At 40.4% G+C, this 25,130-nt stretch overlaps 1 protein-coding gene across 12 annotated transcripts in view; it reads right to left on the bottom strand.

Annotated features, from left to right (window-relative positions):
• The window catches only part of tenm3 (teneurin transmembrane protein 3), a 353,079-nt gene that overhangs the window by 125,484 nt on the left and 202,465 nt on the right, over nt 1–25,130 (bottom strand). For 8 of the 12 annotated variants that reach the window (XM_065265519.2, XM_065265527.2, XM_065265518.2 and 5 more), the window contains 2 exons: nt 19,140–19,346; nt 290–518 (listed from right to left, as the gene is read on the bottom strand). In XM_065265519.2, coding sequence (XP_065121591.1) covers nt 290–518; nt 19,140–19,346 — 436 coding nt within the window. The remainder of the gene's footprint in view (nt 1–289; nt 519–19,139; nt 19,347–25,130) is intronic. The other 4 variants (XM_065265524.2, XM_065265528.2, XM_065265529.2 and 1 more) reach the window with 1 other exon arrangement.

Genomic DNA, 25,130 nt, shown 5'->3' with positions numbered 1-25,130 from the left:
TAGTACATTGTTGTGTAAATACAGTATATAAACATGTACTGGTTTAAAAATCTCTTTTTGCCCCAACGCTGGGCTGAAAGTACCCCAGCATGGTTCAGAGTGTAACTAACAAAATGAATGAGTGCACTTTCAATTACTGGTTGCTACAGTTTTAGGACAGGTATGCAGGTCACGTGTTCTGCTCAGTGTGGCGCTTGCATGTCTATATGAATAATGTCAACTAAAAGACCTTTTAGCAGGTCACATATTAGGATGTATCTGTGTGTGTGTGTGCGTTTGCATAACTGACCTACTCTCCAGCGGCACATTGCTGCCCAGGACCCAGCTGTCCTGCAGCGGCACTGACTCGGGTGTGGTTTGCAGTTCGGCGGGGAGGGCGGCCGGAGGGGCCGGGCTCACGTTCCTGCGGCTGCTCAGAGAGTTGTGGTTCAGCGCCGTCACCGACGGCTGCTGCTTGTGCGGGGGCGGCACCGGTGGCAGCGTGGACTGGCCTTGCTGGTGATGATTGGATGGTTGCTCTGCAGAAAGAATCACATGGAAGTGGGTTAACCAATGGTGAGGTGGTGCGGTAATCTTGTGCAGATGCAGGCAGTTGTCCTCTGTAATTAATCGTGGCAGTTAGGCAAATGTGTCTGAACGAATGTGCTTTTGCCAAAGAACATCTGGGACATATTACAGCAGAGTGATGATGACTTTAACCGTTTGGTGCCCGCTTCCACCAGCTGTCTGACTGCTGCCTATACAATAAAGCCGATAAGTGCTACAATGACACATATGCAGGCATCCATACATATATAAGCATATGATTGAGACAAATTATATCCACTTTTGGATGTCCCGGAGACCTTTTCATCGCTTATCTGCCATAATTGCGGTAAATGTGCCCTTGGGTTTGTTCGGGCTTGCATTGTGTTAACAAGAACTGTAGAAAGCAGCAGTGTTTTGTACAGTGTCGAGTAGGCGCTTCATTACTCTAGCATAAGACTCAGATCTGATTACCACAGTTGCAATGCAAATGACCCATCTGCCCTGCAGCAGGATCCAAACGCTAAACTCCACATAGGAAATCTCTTTCGAAAACCGTGTATTTGTAATAATTAAACTGTAGAGGTATTTGGCATCCCAATCACAAAGCAATTGAACCAGTGGAAGCAACTTTTTTTGCACCTGCCAATAGTGGTTGATATCTTTTACTGCCTATTAAATGACTTTTTATTTCACTATGACAATACAATTATTTAGCAGTTTTTCCTGGTTTGTTTTTGACAAACAGTGCAAGTGTCACTCACAGCATCATACAGTATATGACACAAGTCAGCCTTGTCACCCTGTGAAACTGCATCTGTCACCAAATGCCAAGGCACATCATGATTTTTTCCATATATCTTGGTTTTTGTGGCCTATTGTGAGGAATGTTCCACGTATGAGTCATCACCTTGTGAAAATAAACTTTAGACATCCCAGATAAACTTCAGATGGTAAATATTAGTAGTCAGAGGACGCATGAGTCATGACAGATGAACAGTTTGACATAACACATGCTTTATATAGCTGTTCTTAATAAAGTCACCAGACAGCCGGTTAGGAGTTTTATTTACTCACATTTAGCACTGGGTAAGTTTGGTCCCATAGTGTAAACTTTCTCTCCTTAAGACTCTCTCCTTAGTGCATCAGCCTTCCTCTATCTCATGGCTCAGATACTTACAACCATCTTTTTAAGCTTCTTACCACACAAACCTCTTTGACCGTAACACAGAGGTGAGAGAAAGGGGTGATGTAAGCTGTGTACTTAGCATGAGCTCATAACCAGCAGCGTCGCTGTTCGAGTCAGGGATCTTAATTGGCGTGGCAGTATTCCCATATGCCACATAGAATATTCTCATCTAAACCTTTGGTAAGTCAAATCAAGTGAAAGAGAGTGAATTAGATTACGTGCTGTAACTTGAGGCCACGAAATCCTTTTTCCTCGAACACAGATAAGATGAAACTCAAGGGTATATATGTGAAGGAGCACTTCCAGAAAGACAAAACCATCGTTCAACTTCCTGCTCTCTATCTGTAGTGTTACTCATAAGGCTGTCTTTGATACCGGTTGATACGGTACGGTCATATGGATAAGGACTAAGCAGAATGACAAACAGAAACTAAATCAGCATGCTCATGCAGATCACTGCGGTGTAGACAAGCAGATTTGGAGTGAAGCAGGCTGGTTGGGGGAAAGCCTTACATAATCAAATTACTTTTATCTCTTTTTAAAAGCATATACAGTACTGTTCAAAAGTTTTCTTATTCTTTTTTATATTTTTTACATTTTATAATAATAATACAGATGGAAATTACAAGTATTTTTTTTTAGCAACTTCAGTGTTTGAATTTTTTAACCCACTCTTTTAAGGTATCACCCTATACTGAAGGAGATCCCATATATTCTGATCTTTCCTCGGCTGCTTTTTCTACATTATTTAGTCCAAATCCATTTCATGAATTGTTATTTTTCCACACATTAATTTCTGCTAATTTCAAATATTCAGTCACATGCCTTTACATTTAAATGTTTGTAAGATCATGAAAATAATCCATTCAAGTTTAAACGTAAGGAATAATTGACGACGGGCTGTTGAATAAATTGAAAATAATGCACACCGTAAGTAGTTACAGTCAAATATTACTCTTATAGCACTGTTACCACAAACTTTACTCTGGTGGTTATTTTAGGACATCTGACAGGTTAACCCCCCAGTCACATTAGCTACAAAAGGGGGCGACACTGAGCGACACGCACTCGCTTGATGGGCGTTCCTGGGTAGTATCTAAAAATGATATCAAAAGTCACTTCAGAGGTACTGTTACGCTACAATGATGATGTTTTTGGTTCTAAAACTATTTATTTATTGATAAAAGTAACAAAATGTATGAGATAAAACGGCAAACTTATTAGATATATACAGAAATACGCATTTTCCGCCATCTTGGATTATTTTCTTCAACTCGAGCCACTGAACTACGTCACGCTGCCCCCTTCACTCCGAATGGCAGTCGCTTTGTCGTATCGATCAGCATTTGGATAAAATAGCCTTCTTGTCTATTTTGGGCCCACCTTGCTCGGCACAACGGCGAGCTCGTCGCTTGTCGCTGGCAAATGGCCACTCCCATTGAAAATGAATGGTAGCCTGTCACTCTGTCTCTGTCTCTTGTAGCTAATGTGACTGTAGGGTAAGGCTGTTTCACATGGCACGTGGCAAGCGGCAAAATCGTCGCGCGGCTTCAGCTTTTCTCTTTTTGTGCAGCATTTGTGCAACTATGTTTATCTAAATGGCGCCTGCCATGAAGTGGATTTTGGGTGCACCTCTGTTACTGCCACCGTTTTGCCGCTTTCTGCACGTCTCCTATTGAAAAAGAACTAAACACTTGTGGTTGTCCTGTACCATGTGAAACACCCTTTAGGTGTGTGTTTTACAGAAAAATAATCAACACTTGTGGAACATTTCTTAACCAATCAGAATAAAGCATTCCATAGGCTCATGGTATAAAGTCTACTAATACTAGTATAATAGTAATAATAGTATAAACTAAATATAAATACATAATATATAATGGAAAGCTTTTCATGACTCAAAGACAGGAGAAGAAATAGGGGTAAACTTAAAGTGTAATGGTATTTAATACCTTTATTAGTTATGAATTATAATGAATAATGAAACATTGTAACCCATGACTTTTAAAGGTAACATTTCCTAAGCAGAACAGTTCTCCTCTGGTCTGACAGCCCCATTTTGCAAAAGATTTGACCTTTTCTTGTGCTGCTTGTATATGTCTACTCCATTCATTCTCATCTCCACTTCTGCTCTCATTGAAACCTCTACAGGCTTTTGAAGACACACATTCTGGCAGATTGCAGTAGGGTATAGTGATGCTGTTTGAAAAGAGTGCTCTTTCTCAGCCTCTTTTCTCCTCAAATGGTGCCATTGTGTAACAAATCTGAGCATTAACCTCTCTGTCTGTAACCTAAGATGGCTTGATGGTTTAAGCTAGATTGAGCGGGTCTACCAGTTAAAACCAGCAAATCAGACCCAATTCTACCTGGTATACTAACCTTAGCAACATTAAAATGGTCTCAAAAATTGGCCAGTTTCCTTAAACAACCCCAAAACTAGCAAACTAGTCCTGACAGAAACGTGCAAAACAGCAGTTATTTTTACACTCTGTGGTACAGGTGTGTCGTGCTGATCCTGAATCAAAGAACTAACTCAATGGAAGATGTTCACTCCACCCCCACAGTTATAGTAGGATGCAGTCTACTCTGTTCAAGGAAATATGTGCAGAGAGAACACAAGAAAGGAAGGTGTGCTGAGAGGCTGACTAAAAAAGACACATGTGGTATGGTTGGCTGAAGGCAACATACACAAAACAATTGCTAATCTGGTGGGAATCACAACACATCTAGGTTTTGGCTAGGGTCTGTACAAATATATCTCCACTAAACGTCATCCACAGTGGACCCCGGGATGGGCTGTAACCTGGACAAAAACCAAGGATTGATCTATTCTTTGACCAAAACAAAGCGAGTTCCTGAAACCCAGAGGCAAGAGTGCAGACAGCTTTCAGATTGGATTCGCATAATGCCCTCAAGGGACAGTTTTCATGCATTTCCATAGTCTAGGTGTGCACGTTCCACTGGGTCCTATCTGTTTTGCAGCTGGCATTTAGAAAGAGCAAAACAACAAAATCAAAAACAATGGTGGGGGAGAGGAAAGAGGGACTGTTGAGCCTGTTAAAATTCAATTTCCAGTCTCCACTGCAACTGATGGCGCATGGTACCACTCACTCCCATGATAATCAGACTGTCAGACACACAATCATTCTGGGAAAGTCACTCTTCTGTACTCAATTCTCTTTTGCTCCCGCAAGTAAACACAACCCCATATATTTCCTGAGTCATTAAGTCTGGGGAGGATACGCTTCCGAAGAGGAGTGGCAGAATTTTAGCTCCCTGAATACAAAAGCGCACCGTGGCTCTACTGTGGTCACAGGAGAAATTTCAAAAAAACTTCCCAGGTGATTTCAAGAGAAAACTGTAAATATATGCTATAAATAACAGGAAAGGAGTTTTATAAGGCATATAAAAATTGAGGTTAACCCAAGCATCAATAAACAGAGGAAATGGGCAGTACTGGCACGGCACAAAAGGACAAAAAGGTACAAACTGTACTTTTTCCAATGCTCAAGGTTCATTTTTACCTTTATGGGTAAAAAACCAACCCAGTCTCACCCCATTTCGTCAATATTTGACGACACTTGACCATTCGTCATATGTTGACGTGAAGGGTATACCTTTCGCGTCATTTTTTGACGAACTGGGGACTTCAATACTATTACGTCCGTTGCATTCTCTTTCCTATTTTATTACCATTTGCGCGTCGGTTTAGGGTTAGATTTACATAATGACATCCCTACCCAAACCTAACTCTAACCCCAACGCCAGGTGACAACTGTTTCTAACCCCAACGCCAGGTGACAACTGTTTAATTTCGCGTACACTGTTTAATTTCGCGTACACTGTTTAATTTTGCGTAATCTAACCCTAAACCGACGCGCAAATGGTAATAAAAAAGGAAAGAGAATGCAACGGACGTAATAGTATTGAAGTCCCCAGTTCGTCAAAAAATGACGCGAAAGGTATACCCTTCACGTCAACATATGACGAATGGTCAAGTGTCGTCAAATATTGACGAAATGGGGTGAGACTGTGTTAAAAAAACACATTGAAATGTTGTACTTTTCGGGTAAAATATTACACCCTAAGGACCCCTTACGGTAATGTACCCAAAAAGATACAACAATTTATTATGTTTATTATACCTGTAAAGGTACAAAGCGTAACCTTAAGGGGGTCACCCACCGGACGAAAAGCACAGTGCCGCGTCGCGCCATGAATTTAAAAACACAACACATTATTTTTAATGAATGTACACACACCAGCAGCACCGATACGCTTTGACTCTGGACACTGCTCAAATCCCTGTCGCTCCACTCACATAGTTTAACATTAAATAACATCACATCTGTCCCAAATAGTTAGCGATTAACAAAGGCTGCTAATGCATATTTAGCATTTTGAAGTAGATCCTATCTGACAAAGCTTGCGCTATTTAATGAGGGTGACCATATGTGCAATTCTTCCTTGCCGCGTTCTGGACAGGATTTCGGTGCGTCTTCCAGAAGTCGTATTTGTTGACCGCATACGGCATTCAGTTAAAAACATAAGACATGCAATCTTAGTTTCATTCTTACCTTTAAATGTAACCGTTGCTTTTCTGTAATAATAATAATAATCCTCTATGAAGTATGCGGTCGACAAATACGACTTCTGGAAGACGAATCCGAAATCCTGGCGCGTCAGGGAAGAATGGCACGTATGGTCACCCTAATTTAATGTGCACTTCTGGTGTGCAATACCTCCAAGTTTTCCTAGACACGACACAGCGCTGTGCTTCTCGTCCGGTTTGTGACCCCCTTTAGGGTAACACCCCAGCGACCCAAAGGGTACAGTTTTGTACTTTTTCTGACAGTGCATTGTGCTTAAGTTTAGTTTAAAACAAGATCAAAACATTGACCCAATGGCATAATGTTTCAACTTTACATAATAATTAAACTTTTCTTCATTTTCTTACTCAGAACTTCCAATAGAAAATAAATATTATGTTATTTTTTTGGGGGGCCATTTTGCATTTATTTGATAGACAGTGTAAGGTGAAGACAGGAAATAACAGGGTGGAGAGAGTAACACAGTCTCACCCCATGTCGTCAATATTTGACGACACTTGACCATTCGTCAATATGTGACGCGGAGGGTATACCTTTCGCGTCATTTTTTGACGAACTGGGGACTTCAATACTATTACGTCCGTTGCATTCTCTTCTCCTATTTTCTTACCATTTTCGCGTCGGTTTAGGGTTAGATTACGCAAAATTAAACAGTGTACGCGAAATTAAACAGTGTACGCGAAATTAAACAGTTGTCACCTGGCGTTGGGGTTAGAAACAGTTGTCACCTGGCGTTGGGGTTAGAGTTAGGTTTGGGTAGGGATGTCATTATGTAAATCTAACCCTAAACCGACGCGAAATTGGTAAGAAAATAGGAGAAGAGAATGCAACGGACGTAATAGTATTGAAGTCCCCAGTTCGTCAAAAAATGACGCGAAAGGTATACCCTCCGCGTCACATATTGTCGAATGGTCAAGTGTCGTCAAATATTGACGACATGGGGTGAGACTGGGTTGGAGAGAGAGGTACGAGATCAGAAGGACCTCGAGCTGGAAATCGAATCCGGGTTGCCGAAAGTGCGTCTGCAGCATATGTCGAAGCACTGCCCACTACACAATCGACAGTAAAAAATAATTGTAGGGAAAAAAATCAGGATGAGACGATCAAGTGTGTTTATGTGACATTCTAAACCTTTCAGCAGTTGCTCACTTTATCTCTATTTTATTTCAGCAGAGTACCATACATAATACATTTAGCTAGACAATGTGCCTTCACACACACACACACACACACACACACACACTTAAACACAAGAACTTCTGTGGGCTGTAAGGCTGTGGGACAACTTTATGGCCCTTCACTGAGACAGCTCACCAATACGTCTCCATTACAATGCCATATGTTTGCAACACAGGTGCCATTCCAGAGTGTGGATGGACATTTGTCACGCAGCAGGCCCTTTTAGCCTCATCGCGCCTGCTTCTCCCCAGGGACCCCGCGTGCAGACCCTTTACATGCCCAGTAACACTGACTTAAGCCTCCTCTCTGACCTCCAGGCCTGACCCCTGTTACACACACACAACCCCCCTCTGGTGATGGCAGAAGGGCTGTGTAACCCAGCCTGGGTTCCTTACTCTCTTTCCCTTGATGGGAGAAGGTAGTGATTGGGAAGTCAGTCTGGTCATGTCAGTGCCTGACGGCAGGGCAGTAAGACGAATGAGACAGATGCAGGTTTTATGGCCCGGGTATTGAAACCTGATCACTGACGGATGGCTTGGCTGCCGTAACTCATCAGATGAGGCATGTCATACCCCTGCGCTGCAAAAATGTTTTAAGAGCCCTTCTGATTACGTTTCCACAGACAGACCTGAAATTATAGCCGCTGCAGTTCGTCTCTTAATGGAGATGAGTGACGGCTATTTAGGAAAAAAACGAATAATATGAAAGTATAGCTTATCTGTACCAACGCATCTCGGTCACGAGCTTGTATTTTAAGAGAATGTTCATCAGCAGACACATGACCTACAGTACAGTGCGTGTGTGTGTGTGTGCGGGCGAGAGAAAGAGGGTGAGAAAGCCTATGCGCTAATGCCCTGACACCCCAAGTGTCAGAGCCTATTTATCCGCACTGTCAAACACTAGATTACCTCACATGCCCTTCACACGCACCTGTCAGAAAGCTGGGAGGACTCTGAGAGGCCTGTCATATTCAACATCTACCTTCCTTCATGTCTCCTTTGCTCTTAAAAGAGGTTTTACAAAAGGAAGGCCTAAGTCGCTCAATGGGGAGCGTCCATCAACGTCCATCAACGTCTCTTTGCCGTGTCTGCACACAATGGCCGTGTCGGGCGAGGGAGGAGGCACGGCGTAGTTGGGGATGAAGTTGCTTGTTTGGGCAAAAGAGAAATGAATGACTGCAAAGCTAAATGGAGCTTTGATAGAGATGTGTGTCCTGTTAGGGGCACACAGTCAATGGAAGACAGAGCTTTTCAGATGGACTGTCAGTGGGCCAGGAGGAAAAACTGGCAGAAGGGCCAGAGGGTTTAGACTTTCCCAGTGGGACGCTCATCAGGCTAGTGAATTGTTTAAAGGGGACATTTCACAAGACTTTATTAAGATGTCAAATAAATCTTTGGTGTCCCCAGAGTATGTATGTGAAGTTATAGCTCAAAATATCATATAGATAATTTACTAAAGCATGTTAACATTGCCACTTTGTGAGCATGAGCAAAAATGTGGCAGGTTTTGGGTCCCTTTAAATGCAAATGAGCTGATTTCTGCACTAAATGACAGTGCCGTGGTTGGATAGTGCAGATTAAGGGGACATCACAAGGGGAGCCAAATTTTAATGACCTATTTTTTCACATGCTTGCAGAGAATGGTTTACCAAAACTAAGTTACTAGTTTGATCTTTTTCACATTTTTTAAGTTGATAAAAGCACTGGGGACCCAATTATAGCACTTAAACATGGAAAAAGTCAGATTTTCATGATATGTCACCAGCAAGACTGCTGTTGTAGTGAATATTAGCGCAGCTGTGACTGGGCTGAAGGCATGAGGCTGCAGTCGTGCAGATGTGCAGTACAACAAATCAAGCATTATTTATTAACTAAACATACATTTTTATTGCAATGTAATTTATTATAACACTTATTTATTAATAAACACAAGGTTTTTCATGCACCACTGCCGACTTGCTGGTGTCAGCACTCTTGGAACACAGATTGGCCAATCAAGTGAAAGGTCAGGAACTAGCGGCTGTGTAATTACAGTATGTGACATAGTTTTTGTCACTATGAGGAAGGTTAAGATCTTATAAGCTGTGATGCAAGTACTTTGAAAAAGGGATAAGGTCGTGTGTCTCTGAGTTGGCGATTAAGGACAGTGTAAGCATCATTGTAATATCTAGAGGACATCTTAGCCAAAATAAAAATTCAGTTTAGAGAGGCCTGGTGTTTTTTTTCTCAGCCATATCTACTGTAGGACTCCACTGCCCTAAATTACTATAAACAGGGTGACATTAAGCCCGTGTCACAAAAAGCACCAGGTGCACCAGGACATGCTGTGTTATGGAGGTACACACAGTAAAAACCACCGTCTGATTCCCACAGGAGGAGGTGCACAATTTTTTAAAATAAAGAAATGAGTTCAATGTTACTTTATTTTGCTGCAGCACGTCTGGCATTATGATAAGTAGGATTACTTCCAAACTGAAAGGCCTGCAAAATGTCAGCTCTCCGTCGTCAATATGTGTCAAGATGCTAAATTGACATTTCAAAAGCGCACCAGTCGTTGAAAGCTAAAGCTGTCATTCGTAGGCCTGACAAGAATGGAGGGAAAGGTTATTTGTCAACAATGTTGCGGCCTGTCATGTTTTACCTTGCAGAACTTCTCTCTTTTTGATCGGCGGGTGGGATTAATGCAAACCGGCGTGGGCCATGCAAAGAGCTGAGTGACATATCAAACTCTCAACTTCTTCACAGATAAACACATTACAAAAAGATGTGCGATTTGGATCGCTGGAATACAATGCAACCAAGACAGACCATGTCAAGACTTCGCTTAGATGCACAACGTCACATCTCTTGACGTTCAAAAAAGAATCTGACGGCCAAGGTGCGTTTTTCCATATAGATAATAGATTGAATTAATTGTAAATAAAAATGTGATTATTTACTTGCCTTCAAAAATGACACAGATTTTCCAAAACTGAATATTTCAACTGCAGCACATAAAAAAATCACATGGATTACTATTTATCATTGTGACATCTATCTATTTTGCAGATGTGTTTTCCAAAGTGCATTTATGATTTTCAACAGTGTATGTATCCACTGGGCATCAAACCCATGACCTGTGCACTGCTAATGCAATGCTAAAAAAACACTATCATCCACTAAATATGGGGTTGTACCAACATGAGTAAATGACTACGGGTTTTTGGGTGAGTTATTTCTTTCCTCTAAAGCACCGGGATGATTTGCGCATATAAGCATCCTTTGATTATATGAAAGAAAACAAACTTGGTCAGTAAGAGGTTTATTTTGTCCCGCATTGAATGTTAGCGCAAATGCAAACAGCAAACTTTTGTTTGAGGAGGATGTTTACGTCTGATGAGCATGATTGTGAGTGATTGTAAAGAACAAAAAAAGAGAGCAGGTTACTTTTTTTTGCTGCTGAATGGAGCTGAAAAAAGCACTGGTTGATTAGCTAAAAGCTGGAGCTAAACAAAAGCAGATGCTTGACACTAGACTATCCATTTATGATGGGAGGCTAAAATCAGCGTTTTCATCCAGAGGACAGATCAAGCGTTTGCCACCGCATGCAGGCCGTCATTTCTTTGTGTGGGATCTGGACAAGACTCTGTCCTCTGATCAGCGACCCAGACAGAATTGAAAATGGCTCTTTTGTGAAGCGTCTATGGGTGACAGGTGTGCGTGCATGTGTGTGTGTGGGTGGGCGCAAGGAAGTGGCTGGGGGGAAAAGAGGCCTGATGTGGGTGCATCGAAGAGGAGACATCCATTTCTCAAAACAGGAGGGAAAAAAAAGAAAAAGTTTGGTGATTCAAGGTCTCTCCTGCTGTCTTTTGCTATTTTGCCACTGCCAGTGTGGGCTTCTGGCCTCTAACAGCCAATTTAGCATCAACCCCCAACAGAGGACAGCCATTACCAAAGAGTAATGAACACTGGCAGAAGGAACAACTCACCACTCGACTCACTGGGCAAAATTTCGACCAGTCTGTGGCACTGTGGGAGATATGTGGGCTCCCACCATCAAAGAACAGCAGACAGTAGCTTTGGATGGTTATTAATGGCGGTATGTCTCAGTTAAAGTGGGGGCCCCTGTTTCGGGTGGCGCTGCTGAAATTTTAGGTCAAGCGAATAGAGCAGGAAGCAGAGTTCCTTCGCTCCTGCTTGCTCTCGTCAAACATTCGGGCAGTGTGCTATTTATAAAAGATAAATATCAGCAGGTTGTGACATTTATCTGGCGGGCTGTCTATGATTTTCTGGGGGACAAAGTGGTTTTTAAATATTGACAAACTCAAGGGCGAATCATTACTAGAGTTCAATCGAAGCTCCACCCCGTGTGACACACTGTGCCGAGAAAGCGAAAAATATAAGTTATGAAAAATGAAGGAAAGGGAGAATGAGAGAAACAAAGAAACGTAATTACACTACACGGAAGGCTGTAAATTTCTCAAAGTGTCAAAGGCAGTAAGAGGCAATTTAAGACGTACCAACGATGTGGAGGAAGTTTGACATTAATCCTCAGCCTCTGAGCTGAATTGCAGGTTCATAATTCGTCGTAATTCAGAGTAATTGCTGTGGGGTTTAGAGGGATATTATTTCTTTTTTCCACTTTGATGAGTCCCCTGATATTATCACTTGGAGGTGAATTAAAGTGCAAGGTTGTAGTTCTGAGGCAATAATGCATGAGTTGAAATGGTATATGAAATTACATGCAACACCAAATTGAATGTAGAGCCGTGATAAACAGCACCCTATTGAAGATGAGAAAATGAGCGGAAACACATTGGAAAAGTGTTATCCTTTCAATAACCTTAAACTTTTTGTCTTCTAGCTGACAACTCTGAAAATCTTTGTGCCCTAGCAGCCCATGGCCAAAACACCAAACAAAATATAAAAGTTTGAATGTTGTATTCAAGGGGCCATGTCACAAGAGGTTTTCAAGATGTAAAATAAATCTTTGGTGTCCCCAGAGTACACATGTGAAGTTTAAGCTCAAAATATCATATAAATAATTTATTATAACATGTTAAAATCGACACTTTGTAGGTGCGAGCAAAAATGTGCCATTTTGGGTGTGTCCTTTAAAATGCAAATGAGCTGATTAAATTCAAACACTGATCACAATGATGGTGGTTTATTGCAATTGAAACTCAATTGTGCTGTGAATTATTTTCTCTATCTCTCTATATCTCTCTCTTTCTCTCTGCACTAAATGGCTGTGCTATGGTTGGATAGTGCAAATTAAGGGGCAGTATTATAATAATAAGAGCTCCTTATGACATCATAAGGAGAGCCAAATTTCAATTACCTATTTTTTCACATGCATGCGGAGAATGGTTTATCAAAACTAAGTCACTGGGTTGATCTTTTTCATATTTTCTTGGTTGATAGAAGCCATGGGAACCTAATTATAGCATTTAAACATAGAAAAAGTCAGATTTTCATGCCATGTCCCTTTTAAAACGACGACAGTGGGGCCTCCGGCCTTAGTCAAATGGGGTGGCATGTATGATCGGGTTGCGATTTTGGCGCTTTCTTGTGTCTTGTGAATAGTATGCCATACAGACCCGTTTGCCACTGAACCTGCATTAACGACGACAGTGGGGCCTCCGGCCTTAGTCAAATGGGTTGTCACGTATGGTCTGGTTGCGATTTTGGCGCTTTCTTGTGTATAGTATGCCATATAGACCCGTTTGCCACTGAACCTGCATTAACGACGACAGTGGGGCTTCTGGCCTTAGTCAAACGGGTCGACATGTTTAATTTTCTTTTAAAGATCGGATTGTGACCCATAGTAACCATAGATACCTTCGCATTGGGCCCCCAATTTGCTAAATCCTCAACTGTGGGTAACATACTTATGCCGCAATAGTTAGCCTGTCTGGAACCAAGCTGATTTAGACCACACCACTGTGTGACACTTGCGTTAGATGTAAACGCCCCCTACGTTAATAGGATTTTGTTTCTCTCTCCCTGTGTCGTCCTCGACCCCGAGGACAATAAGACAAACAGACCCAGTTCCGGTAAATGTGAAAGTCGGCACACCTCTACTGGCCGTCCTTCAACGTGATGCCCAGCTGATGCCTGACCAACGACCACCGGCAGAACCCGCTTAATCTCCGCTTAATCTCCTTATCCATTTACATGTATATATGTATATCTCTCAAGGGTTTTTCCCCCCTAGGACTTTTTTTTATTTCCCTGGCTAAAAAGTCTGGGATTTTTTTTTCTCCTAGGGGGTTTTTCAACCCGGGGAGGCAGCCTTCTTGGGCTTAACTTAGCACCCTCTTCTATACGTTACATTAGTAATACGCTCGCTTATAATGTTGATTCATAGCTACAGCAAATTTAGCTGCTTATGCTATTGTGTATTATGTTGTGCTATCTGTTGATTTTCTGTGCTTTTCACTGTTTCTATTAATGTAAAGCTGCTTTGAAACAATAACCAATTGTGAAAAGCACTATATAAATAAAATTGAATTGAATTAAAACAAAAATAAAAAACAATAAAAAATAATTGTATCGTACATGTAAAATGGGATGGATAACAATCAAGCTGTCAATTTAATAAATATGAATGTGAAGGAACTCCATCCCAGAATGTTCCAGATCAATTTAAATTCTGGTATTTGAACAAAGCGGCAAGATTTTCTTAACCCTCTGTAAAGCCAGTGGCCAGCAGAAAGCCTGTAAATACCCCAGTGAATACTTGGCCGGAGTGATCATTCACAAGCTGATGGGCAGGCTAATCGCTAGCTGTGCCAGGTGTCGGACAACCTTGTTTGATATTGGTAGCTCACAGGAAGAATGAGCATTATGTAAAACGCTGATGACGAAACATTTTGGCTGGTAATGTATTTTTAATGAGAAGGTGAGAGTGAATTTGTTTGCTGTAGCCGACTCTGAGCACCACACATCAGACGAACGCACACACATGCACCTTTAATGAGGAAAGTTGGGTTGAGTGTTACACTGAAGAGTTTTGCTCCCAATTACATCCAACTTGCACAAGCCGAGTGTAGGCTACTCCTAACAGTGCAGTGAAGTAAATGTTACACAGAGACAGATGGAAAGACAGACAGACATATTACTGGTGTCCAAATGACTCCATGCAACCATAGTGCAACTGCCCAAGAAAATACACAAGGTTCTCTTGACAATAAAACACAATATTAATCTTTAACCTTTAAATCTTTTATAAATGCCCCATTGTGGCATCACACAAGTTACATCAGTTTTTTGACTAATGGTGGAAACTTCATGAACCCACACGAGATTTGCTTTGCAGCAAGTTTTAAATATACACAGTATACAGAAATAGTTGGGATGCACTCATTCCTTATTTTTTTTGTCCTGGATGCATTTTTTTAGCAGCGGACATGCTTTAGAGATATTAAAACTATAAATTGAAAGCACTAGAATTTTGCAGATGCTGAAGAAAAGTTAAACAAAGGTGACACTATATGTTTAAACCCAGCTAAAGTTTTTTAATTTACTGTTTTCTACATAAAATCATCCTACACAATACAAAGAACATTCTCCAAAAATAAAATCTTATTATCTTTAAAGACTGAGTCAGGTCATGTCAAAGATTGAAATCATAGTGAAATGAATGGCTGAAATCAAATTTTGATTCTTGTTATCTCAGAATTTGATTTTGAGACAAATCAAACTATCTGATACTGTAGTGTGTTCAAAGTAACCCCCCCTTGCCTGGATTACAGCACACTCTTGGCGCCCACTCAACCAACTTCCAATGAGGTATTCACCTGGGATGCTTTTCTAACTGGAATTTCAATACATGCCATGCACTTGGCTGCTTTTCCTACACTTTCCGATCCATCTAATTTAAAACAATGCCTGAATTTATCGTACAACTTACAATTTTCTGCAAAACTAATTTTTAAGCCAAGGTTTTAGATAGGAATTGATCTTGAAAAACACACACTTAAACCAGGTTTGTCCAAACTATTATTACAAGTTATTAAAAATTAAAACCCTGTTTACCTCCTGTTTTGCACAATGCCAGAAGTAAACGCCACCAATATCAAACTCCTTTTTTTTGGTTTTATTCTACCCCCGATGTAACCCCTGACTACTACCACTTTCCAATAAAGGCACTGTTTGGGGCATTGGTGCTTCTGATCAAAGTCCAGCCTTGATTCAACGACTTTCATCAAACTGTTACTGACCCCCATCAAGAGCTGGATCACTGTGAAAGCTCTCATTGCACACTGCTGTTTGTTTTTCACCAGGCCCTAATTTGGTTGGTGGCCAAATTTAAACTGTGGCCGGCAAGCCGGTTCTTTCTACCTGTTCGCCTCCTGTTTCATCGACTGATATAGTTGGGAGCGAGTGTGAAGAAAAAATAAAGACTGAAGTAGAGAAACAGTGGGAGCTTAAGCAACCCGTGTGGCATGAGTGAACAAGGCTGAGGAGTTGGGGGCCTCTGTCGGCACCAGTAAACGTTATTGGAATTCCTGTGCTATAAAATTGCTGCTTTCATGCCCACTGCACCTGACAACAGCAATCGGTGCGTGAGAGAAGAGGATCTCGACAGGCCCAGAGACCCAAGGCTCAGTTTCAGAAAGTCTGCACCATGGTACACTGGCAGCCTCGCTCGGCCCCCCAGTCGGCTAATTGACAACAAGAGTCCATGCTGGATGGGTTACGCAGAGGGAGGGTAATCGCGCTCGACGGACAAAGCTCTTGTTCACTGTCGGTCTGTCCATCTCCAAGATGTGCGTTATGTGTTTTGAGTGGGTCTTGACAATCGAACAGGGCAAGTTTTGCTGGGACTTTGTCTTAACATTTGTGACCCTGTCCGTGAAACCGAATCAACCCCGAAATAAAAAACAAAACTGGGAAAGTTTTTTGGGGTTTTGGCTTTTTGCTTACACGACAACAGCATTTGGGCACTTCAAAATGCAAGTCTTTAAGTAAACTATGAAAGTGACCATGATGACATCATGCGCTTTAATTTAGCGGGTTAATTTAGTGTAAAGGTATGCATGATATATAACGCATAATAGGGTACATTTGCAACCCTGTTACCTATTCTGGCATTTAGTTTTTTATTTGAATTCTAAATGAAACTTAAATTCACAGAAATAAAAAAAAATACATTCAGACAAAAACGGCAAAATACAAAATTTAAACAGCTCAGTTTCACTGACCATTTATTGAAAATATATATTATATATATTTTTAAAATATTCTAAATAATTTATTATATTTTAAATATTATATATTCTATTTTTAACCCTATTCATGAAAACTGCCTAAATTAATTATTGTTATAAATTTTTTACCAAACTAAAAGGTCTGCCTAGCAAAGTCACATGCAAAAAGATCATTGACCCAAGCTGCTTTTCTGTATTCATCTCCTCTATTCGATTTATCCCTTCCTCCCTCTCACTTCTCAATTTCTCTTTCTTTCCCGTTCCTCTTTCTCCTGTCCTTGTTCTGCCTGAGTTCATGTCTTTAATATGGAGGGCTGCAGACAGGAGCCGGCGCACTGACCTGCTGTCTACTCTCAGACTATTAAAACCTGGCCTCTGAGGATGTGAGGTGGAACCTTTTTTCAGTCTCTCTCTCTCTCTCTCTTTCTCTCTACCCCAATTCCAGTTTGATCTGCTAAGTGGGCCGGGCAGCCTGCATCTCCGCAACGATCAGCTACAGCACCTCCACTCATTACAAATATCGATGAACGCTTCAAATGATGGGACGTCAGGGGCTTGGAGTGCTTCCCGATCCCCACTTGACAGCAACACGCGAGTCTGCCTAAAAGACTTACTGGCGGTAAGCTCGGGGTTTCCTAGTCATGCCCACGTCGCTGTAAGCCCAGATCGCTATCGAGAAAGGCCCCCACTTCAGATAAAAGCTCATCCATTATGGGCAGCCTGACACAGATATTTTTCCCTTAACTGGAGCTGCTTTTGATTAGGGCCTGGACGCCTGGACACGTGGGGAAAGAAGCGGGAATAAGATGGAATTCCTTTAAGAGCAGCGTACTGTAAACACACAGACATGTGTGGTCTGTTTGCGATCAGTATCATCAAAGTGTCGCTGCATGAATACATTAAATATTTTAACCCATATATACGGTGCACCATAGAATTTAGGAATTGTGCAGAGGTGGGTTTTAAATTCAATTTCCCATGTTATTCTGTTGAATAAACAATGGCAGGGAAACTGTGCATTCCCCTTATAAAGCAAATCTAATCATGCCCATTATGGAAAATACTCGAGCAAATGAAATGTTTCTGTTTAAGGCAGGCTTAGAGGTAAAAATACATCAACACCAATGTCAACAACGTAGAGTGAAGAAAGTAGATTGTTGGCAGGTCTGCCGGCGATACTATGATTAAAACGAATGGTAGATACAGTTTTGCAATCATGCAATCCAAGTTCTAGATTGCATAAAGTATTCATTCATGTATTCGTTCCAAATGTACTTATGGATCCGTTATGGTTTGTAAGCCAGACATCTTGCTAGCTTTTGGTAAGCAACTTCTGATTAAGATTGGAAACTGAAGATTTTCACATGAAGCTCACTATCAAAAAGAAATAAGAATATCGTATAAACATAAACACTTGTATTAGATGGAATGACGGTGCAATTTTGCGGTGTTAGATTTTGTATTTGTATAAATTACACGTTATGCGCAGCTGTAATAAGAAAAAGATTTACATTTAATAAATGCAATCTCTTCTACCTTCACTTTTATATGCTATTTAAATCTGATGTGTATACTTTCTTCTATGGCGGCTTGAAAAACTAAGATTACCAAAAGGTATAAACACTATTGCTATGTGGCATATTCAAAATATTGCTGTTCACACATCTCGACAAGCACAAACAACATCATTGGCTTAAGCAATGTTATGAGTTTGGGGTGGGACTGACAGCAATCCACCCCTGCAACTGTCTTCAAAAGTTTCTTGCTCGATGGGTCGGCAGGGCCATTAAATCAATGACGCACGCAGCGACTCCCTCCGATTCTCAAAAACTATGTAAATGAATCTTACAACTGAAAATCGGCTAGTGGGACGCTGACTGAAGATGATGTTGATGAGGACAGCTGGAGCTCCTAAGGCTCTCCAACAAAGAAACCGAGGTCATGGCGCATGAGGACAAGTACACACCAGTGAAGTGTTTGTTTGTGTTAGTGTTTACAGAGAGAAAATGAGACGAAAACAAAAACAGGAGGAGGCTCTGAGCATAGCTGCTGGAGAGATGGAAAGAGAACACATAAAACAGAATGAGCCTTGAGTAAAAACACACAGCGCTCGTGTTTAAAGCTGACGAATTTCAATCAGAGTTTAGTCGATTCAAAACTGGACGTTTTCCGCCGAATACCATTCTGAGCGTGCAAAATTGGTTTTAGAGTGCAATACAAGGTCCACAGCCGTTTTATAGACAAAGCAGGTTAAACCCCCCCTTAATCCACCTAGAGGTTGAGCACTACTGATTGCATGTGACATACTCCAATAAAAATTTCCACAAGGTCTGCATACAGTTCACTCCAGTGGTTTTAACAGGGAACACGCAGCCTTCACGCTTTTCTTGCTTCACAAACAGAGGCAGAGAAAGAGAGATAGGGAGAGAAATGATCACCTTACCATTACAGCTGTGGCCGAGGCCAGGCTGTGTTACGGGTCTATAGAGAGCGGCCGTGTACTCCTCTTCCGAATCAGAGTCCTGCGCCGCCTGCGTGGTGGCATTACTTAAGGCGGAACTCTGGTTGTCATGGAGACTGGGTGAGGGTGGTTGAGAATGGGAATGCTCAGTGACTGATGGACTGGAGAGAGAGGATGGCATGGGAGAACCTAAAGAAAAGAAAACCACTTTAAACCAATGCAAAAAAATAAAAACTGCAAAATAAACAAACGCTGAAAAGAATCAAAAATAGCTACTCTTAAAAACTGCATTACTATAAATATGAATAGTAAATTAAATAAAAAAAAGGTTTGCAATAAATTTTAATTTGCAAAATAAAATTTCTAATCTGTAAAATGGTTAGAGTTTAAAATGGAAGCAACAAAGGAAAAACAACATAAAACAAACAAACAAACCAAAAAAATCTCTTTACTAAAAAATAAAACACTAGCAAATGCCAAAGAATGATGGTTTACAGCTCGTATGATTAAATATTCTATTGCTGTTATTGCTTCGTTTCACTAGCTGCGGTCACATGAAAGTTGGAAATGTTCTCCACAATACCCACAATTGTCTTTAGGACTATAGCAATGGAAAGTTTGCATAAAGTTGCAAGGCCAAAAACCACATCTCTCTCTCTCTCTCTATCTGTCTCAAGCAGTCAGACACACACGCACTCGCTTTCCATGGCTGCCAAATTCATTTTATCTTCTTCTCTTATACAGCTCCGCTTGTAGTCCATTTACCATCAATTCAGCTATTAACAAATGGACACTGGTACTGGTGCGCACACACACACACACACACACACACACACACACACACACACACACACACATTCTCGTTTCAATGTTTTGTGGGGAAATTCCATAGACGTAATGGTTTTTATACTGTACAAACTGTATATTCTATTCACTTCCCCTAACCCAAACCCTAACCTCAACCAGAAAACTTTCTGTTACCTTAAATTTTCAATAAACATTATTCTGTTTGATTTATAAGCTTGTCTGCTCATGGGGACCTCAACATGTCCACACAAGGTCACAAAAATACTGGTATTCCTATCAACGTGATAATTACCAGGTACACACACACACAAACACACACACACACGCACGCACGCACGCACGCACGCACGCACGCACGCACGCACGCACACACACACACACACACACACACACACACACACACACACGTATATATCTATATACATGCAGACATAAGAAAAACTGTTAAGGCAAGAAGCTGACTAAACAATGTTAAAAATAATTTGGGAAAAGATACTAATTTTTTAATAATGCAAAAGAGTGATCCAATAGATTGAGATTAACAGGGATATTAAAATTTATTTATTTATTTACAATTATATAACTATATATAGCTTCAAATAGGCTGAGCACAATTACAAGAGGCTTATAATTTCATTTTAATTGTGTTTAATTATTTTAGTAGCAATTTTACCAAATGTTAGCTATACGGTTTAAATAAATTCCTACTAAATATCATTTTATTTTCTGTTATTTAAAGTAAGATTTAATATGTATAAACCAACATGTAAATAAAAAGTACACATAGTCTTTTAAGTAAAACTTAATTACACATACGTAAATACACATTGTATTTACATTTATTTAAATACAGTATTTACATTTAAATACTGTGTAAAGATTTATACATAAATATAATTTAATGCATAGTGGGCCTGCATTTACTTATATAATTTATTAACTAATAAATAGATCTTTATATTGCCAATAATATAATTCTCCAAAAATAACATAATTGTTTATATGTTTGGGCAATAGCACTTCAGATTTTTATGGTAAATAAATAAATTTTTATAACTGTTCATATCTGTACTGTACAGTAGTTCTTGCTGTGAGAAAAGGTGTTGGTCTTTACCATGCTCAAACAGTCCTGAAGCCCATCTCACAGCACCATAATCACCTCTCAAACCTATCAGCAGCCTCTAAGCACTATGCAAACCTATTTACAATGCTGAGGCCTGGGCTCAGTGCCACTATTTATCATAAAAACTGCTTATGGACCTCTGATCTAAAAGTAGTCAAAGGCAAAGGGTGAGAGCTGTGAATAACAATTAAGCTGACTGGGTGTAGACACACTTCTGACAAAGTAAAGTCACCTCCACTTCTGTAGCATGTGTTTCAGAATCCTGCATTCACTCTATTAGCCATCCTCTGTTTGCATTCAATGCACTGCGACGTATAATAGAACAAAATCAAAGGACATCCAGACTGTGTGTGTGTGAGTTATAGTGAGAGAGAGAGAGAGAGAGAGAGAGAGAGAGAGAGAGAGAGAAGAGAGAGAGAGAGAGAGAGAGAGAGAGAGAGAGAGAGAGAGAGAGAGAGAGAGAGAGAGAGAGAGAGAGAGAGAGAGAGAGAGAGAGAGAGAGAGAGAGAGAGAGAGAGAGAGAGAGAGAGAGAGAGAGAGAGAGAGAGAGAGAGAGAGAATTATTATTTTGTAATTATTGGGAGCTTTATTTATATATTTATTATATGAAACACAATTACAGGCAGGTCCTCTGAGAGCCGGGCTCACACCAGCCTGCCCATCCCAACCAACAAATTAAGTGCCATTAACATTATATGCTGCCACTGATACAAGGCGGTGTGTGTGTTGAATCCATCATGCTCGGACCAACTGACTACAGCACAAAAATAGCTGTGTAGTTTTACATAACTACATGGTATGTCCTTTAGACTGTAAAATATAGGTTACAATGTAGAGAAAATCATTTTTAACACAATTAAAGTTATATTGCAATTTTTAAAACATATTAAAATAATTTGATAACAAATATTTAATAAAGGTATAATAGCATTATGATAATGCACAGTTTATTCAATTAGGTATTTGTATAAATAATTGTAAACACTGTGATAGTATTATTAACTGTTGAGTGTGTTTTATACATTTTAAATATGAACAAGTTAGTCCCAAAATGTATTACAGAAGTGGTCACAATCTGGATCCAAAATAAGCTCCAAAGTAAGAATAAAAAACAAGAACTCACAAGTGACCTGCCCGGTCACTAAAATTTTAATAAAAACCAGCAAAAAATCATATTACCATATAATAATAATGCAAATATTGTTTCATTCAGTTTCAATTTAATTTTCCCAATTCATCCGCAATTTCCTATTTTTTTCTTAGCTGTTATAGCTGTTGTTAATGCTGATGTCTATCATAGATAGTGAACCAAAGGGAAATCACTGTAGCAGTACAGTAAGTGAATGAATGCAGAGGCCACTGTGTAATCTCTCTCTCTCTCTCAATCACTCACTCACTCACTCACTACAGCACTCACTCATTCACTCTCATCTCTCTTTCTTTCATTCCCTATCTGTGATAACCCTTAGCACTGTCTGTGATTTGATGCCAACCTGCTCCATCAGCACTCTATTGCCTGCCTCGAGCAAAAACATACACACACCCCCACACACACAAACACGCACACAAACACGCATGCATGAGAGGAGATCAAACACAGATGACCCTCTCTCTCTCTCGTGTGTAATGATTTGTGGGAACAGACGAAGAAGTTGAACACGACCCATAATCCAGTGCAGCTGTCAATTAAACAAAGAGGAGAAAGCGGGTGAGATGAAGCTGCTGTTGCGGTGCCAGGAGGAAACTGTTATTTTCTCTATTCTACCAGTGCACAAACAAACTGACTCCTAAACACAACGGAAATAAAGAAGGGTTGAAGGAACGGAAACTTGTTCCAGCTTAAAGACACGGTGGTGGAAGAGTACAGCACTCAGACTAGACCGTAAAATTAAACACGCACGTTGTGCACACAAAGCATAATAAACAGTGCTGGGGCACGGACGGCTGTCTGGAATGCTTTATTGTGATTGGTCAGAATCAATCAATTGCCGTCCCTCAGGGCAAAACAAGATCCTGATCATCATGTTGTTTATTCTAACAACCAGCTGACTGTTAAATATCCTGCATATTACATTCTTTGGCATAACGAATATAATAAAAGGAGTTAATGTTAACATTTTTTTTTATGTTTACAGTCGCTGAGCAACACAGCACCATACCGTATTAATACAGAGGGTGCGGTCGCAGATATGCATTTATAGTCATTTCACAGAGCCTGGCTCGTCTAATCAAAATTTAAGTCAGAACTTTTCCTAACCGATTTAAATGCAAGCACAGCACGAAGTCGCACGTAACCGAAGACTAATGCTGTAAATACAGCATCCAGCTATTTATCCCTCCAATCGCCCACCAACACACACACGGTGTGCAGACGAGTCAATGATCAAGGTATTATTTCCACCACCTCATCATTCGGTATACTAAAGATGCTTGTTTGTCAGTCATTGATTTTTTCCCCTTCTTCTTGTGTGATTTCGCCCAAGATTCTTTAGGTGCGTCATTTTTTTTGTTGCCTGACACCGGGTCAAACCTAATCAGCAACTTCCTGTGCCACCGTGCGTGTCTGTGCATGCTGTGTTTGCAACCTGTCTCCTCCACTGCCTTCTCATCCCCGATCTTATATGCAGGCCTCTAGGTTTTCATATTCTAATCGATAGCAACCCGTGCCGTGGTGCTAACAGGAGCGCTTAAGAAAAGCCGTACTGCTGAAATCACTAACCATCTGTCTCTCTCTTTCTCCATCTCTTTGTCTGTTTCCCAGCCCTCGGTGGACGGCAGTAAGCACAAACAAGGCTGAAGGCCAGACTTTGTAACTTGCCTCAACAAGAAAAAAAAATGTGTGAATAAATCATACACATACTGTACACTCACACAGAGCCTATAGTTTAATCTACCAGCAGATTCGGAATATTGAGTAATTCATGTTAGGAGGCATAGTAATGGGTGGGGTAAGAAATAAATGAATAAATATCTTTGGTGGCCAGCTTAGTAATGCATATTTATAATATAGGTAACTTTAAAAGCGTTTTTACAAATTCTTAAATGTAATGCCCATCATCCAAGTTTAGCTGATACAATGTCGAGATAACATTTCAATAACACAGGTTTCGGAGTTAAGAAATGCTATGAAAAACATGATTGGCTCTTATAACTGAAAGGCGGGACTTCCACTGCCAAATTCGGCTAACTATCATTTTTCTACAACAGTTTTTTCTCCCTCCTTTATAATGTCTCTGGTCCATTAGGGTCGGGTTTCACAAAAGCTGAATCCACAACAGTTGACACATCACAGTCACAGAGCTGCATGCATACACAGACTTTGATGCATATGAAATGAACCCTTGAGAAAAAAAGGCGACTTGATGAATCAGATGGAGAGAAAAAGCAGCGTGTGAAGTTGGACTCAGAGTTTTTGCGTGGCTGTGTGGACCTCCTGCTGTGTGGTCTCACTGACTAGCACATGACAAACGCTGAGAACTGCATATGGGCGACTAAAGAAAAGATAGAGAATGGATTAAACGCCTTTAGAGATTAAATGTCCATTATAACTAATGTATTGCCATCATTGTGCTGATGCTAATGGACATATGGTAATGACAACTGTTGGTCACTTGAATAATAAGTGGATGCTGTGTAATTATCATTAGACATTTCTTACCACAAATAATTTGTAGAAGAAGCACTTGATGAAACACACAAGGGACAGCAAGATGCACTGCACTTTAAATGACATTCAGGGATGTTGTGAATGTGTTTGCGAGGATGTTGCCAGAGCTCAACAACAGGCGTTTCAATCATTTTAAATCCCTGACAGCTTCAAAACACATATTTACTGGAAAATGACAATGTACATTTTTATCCTATCAGACTTTTGAATCCAATCCTTACAATTTCCACAATACATAATCTATAAAAATAACAAGAAAAGCCAGCAAACGTAAGGGCTTTAGTGGTGACAATACCATCACCTCCCCCTTTTTTTTAAATGTCTTTAAAATCAATTATGCAAACAGTGGACCTGAAGATTAGCATTCATGAATGTA

Source organism: Paramisgurnus dabryanus, chromosome 4 (assembly GCF_030506205.2).
Source record: "Paramisgurnus dabryanus chromosome 4, PD_genome_1.1, whole genome shotgun sequence".
Classification (NCBI taxonomy): domain Eukaryota; kingdom Metazoa; phylum Chordata; class Actinopteri; order Cypriniformes; family Cobitidae; genus Paramisgurnus; species Paramisgurnus dabryanus.
Note: the sequence above shows the minus strand (reverse complement) of the source record. Positions and strands in the feature narration are given on the sequence as shown.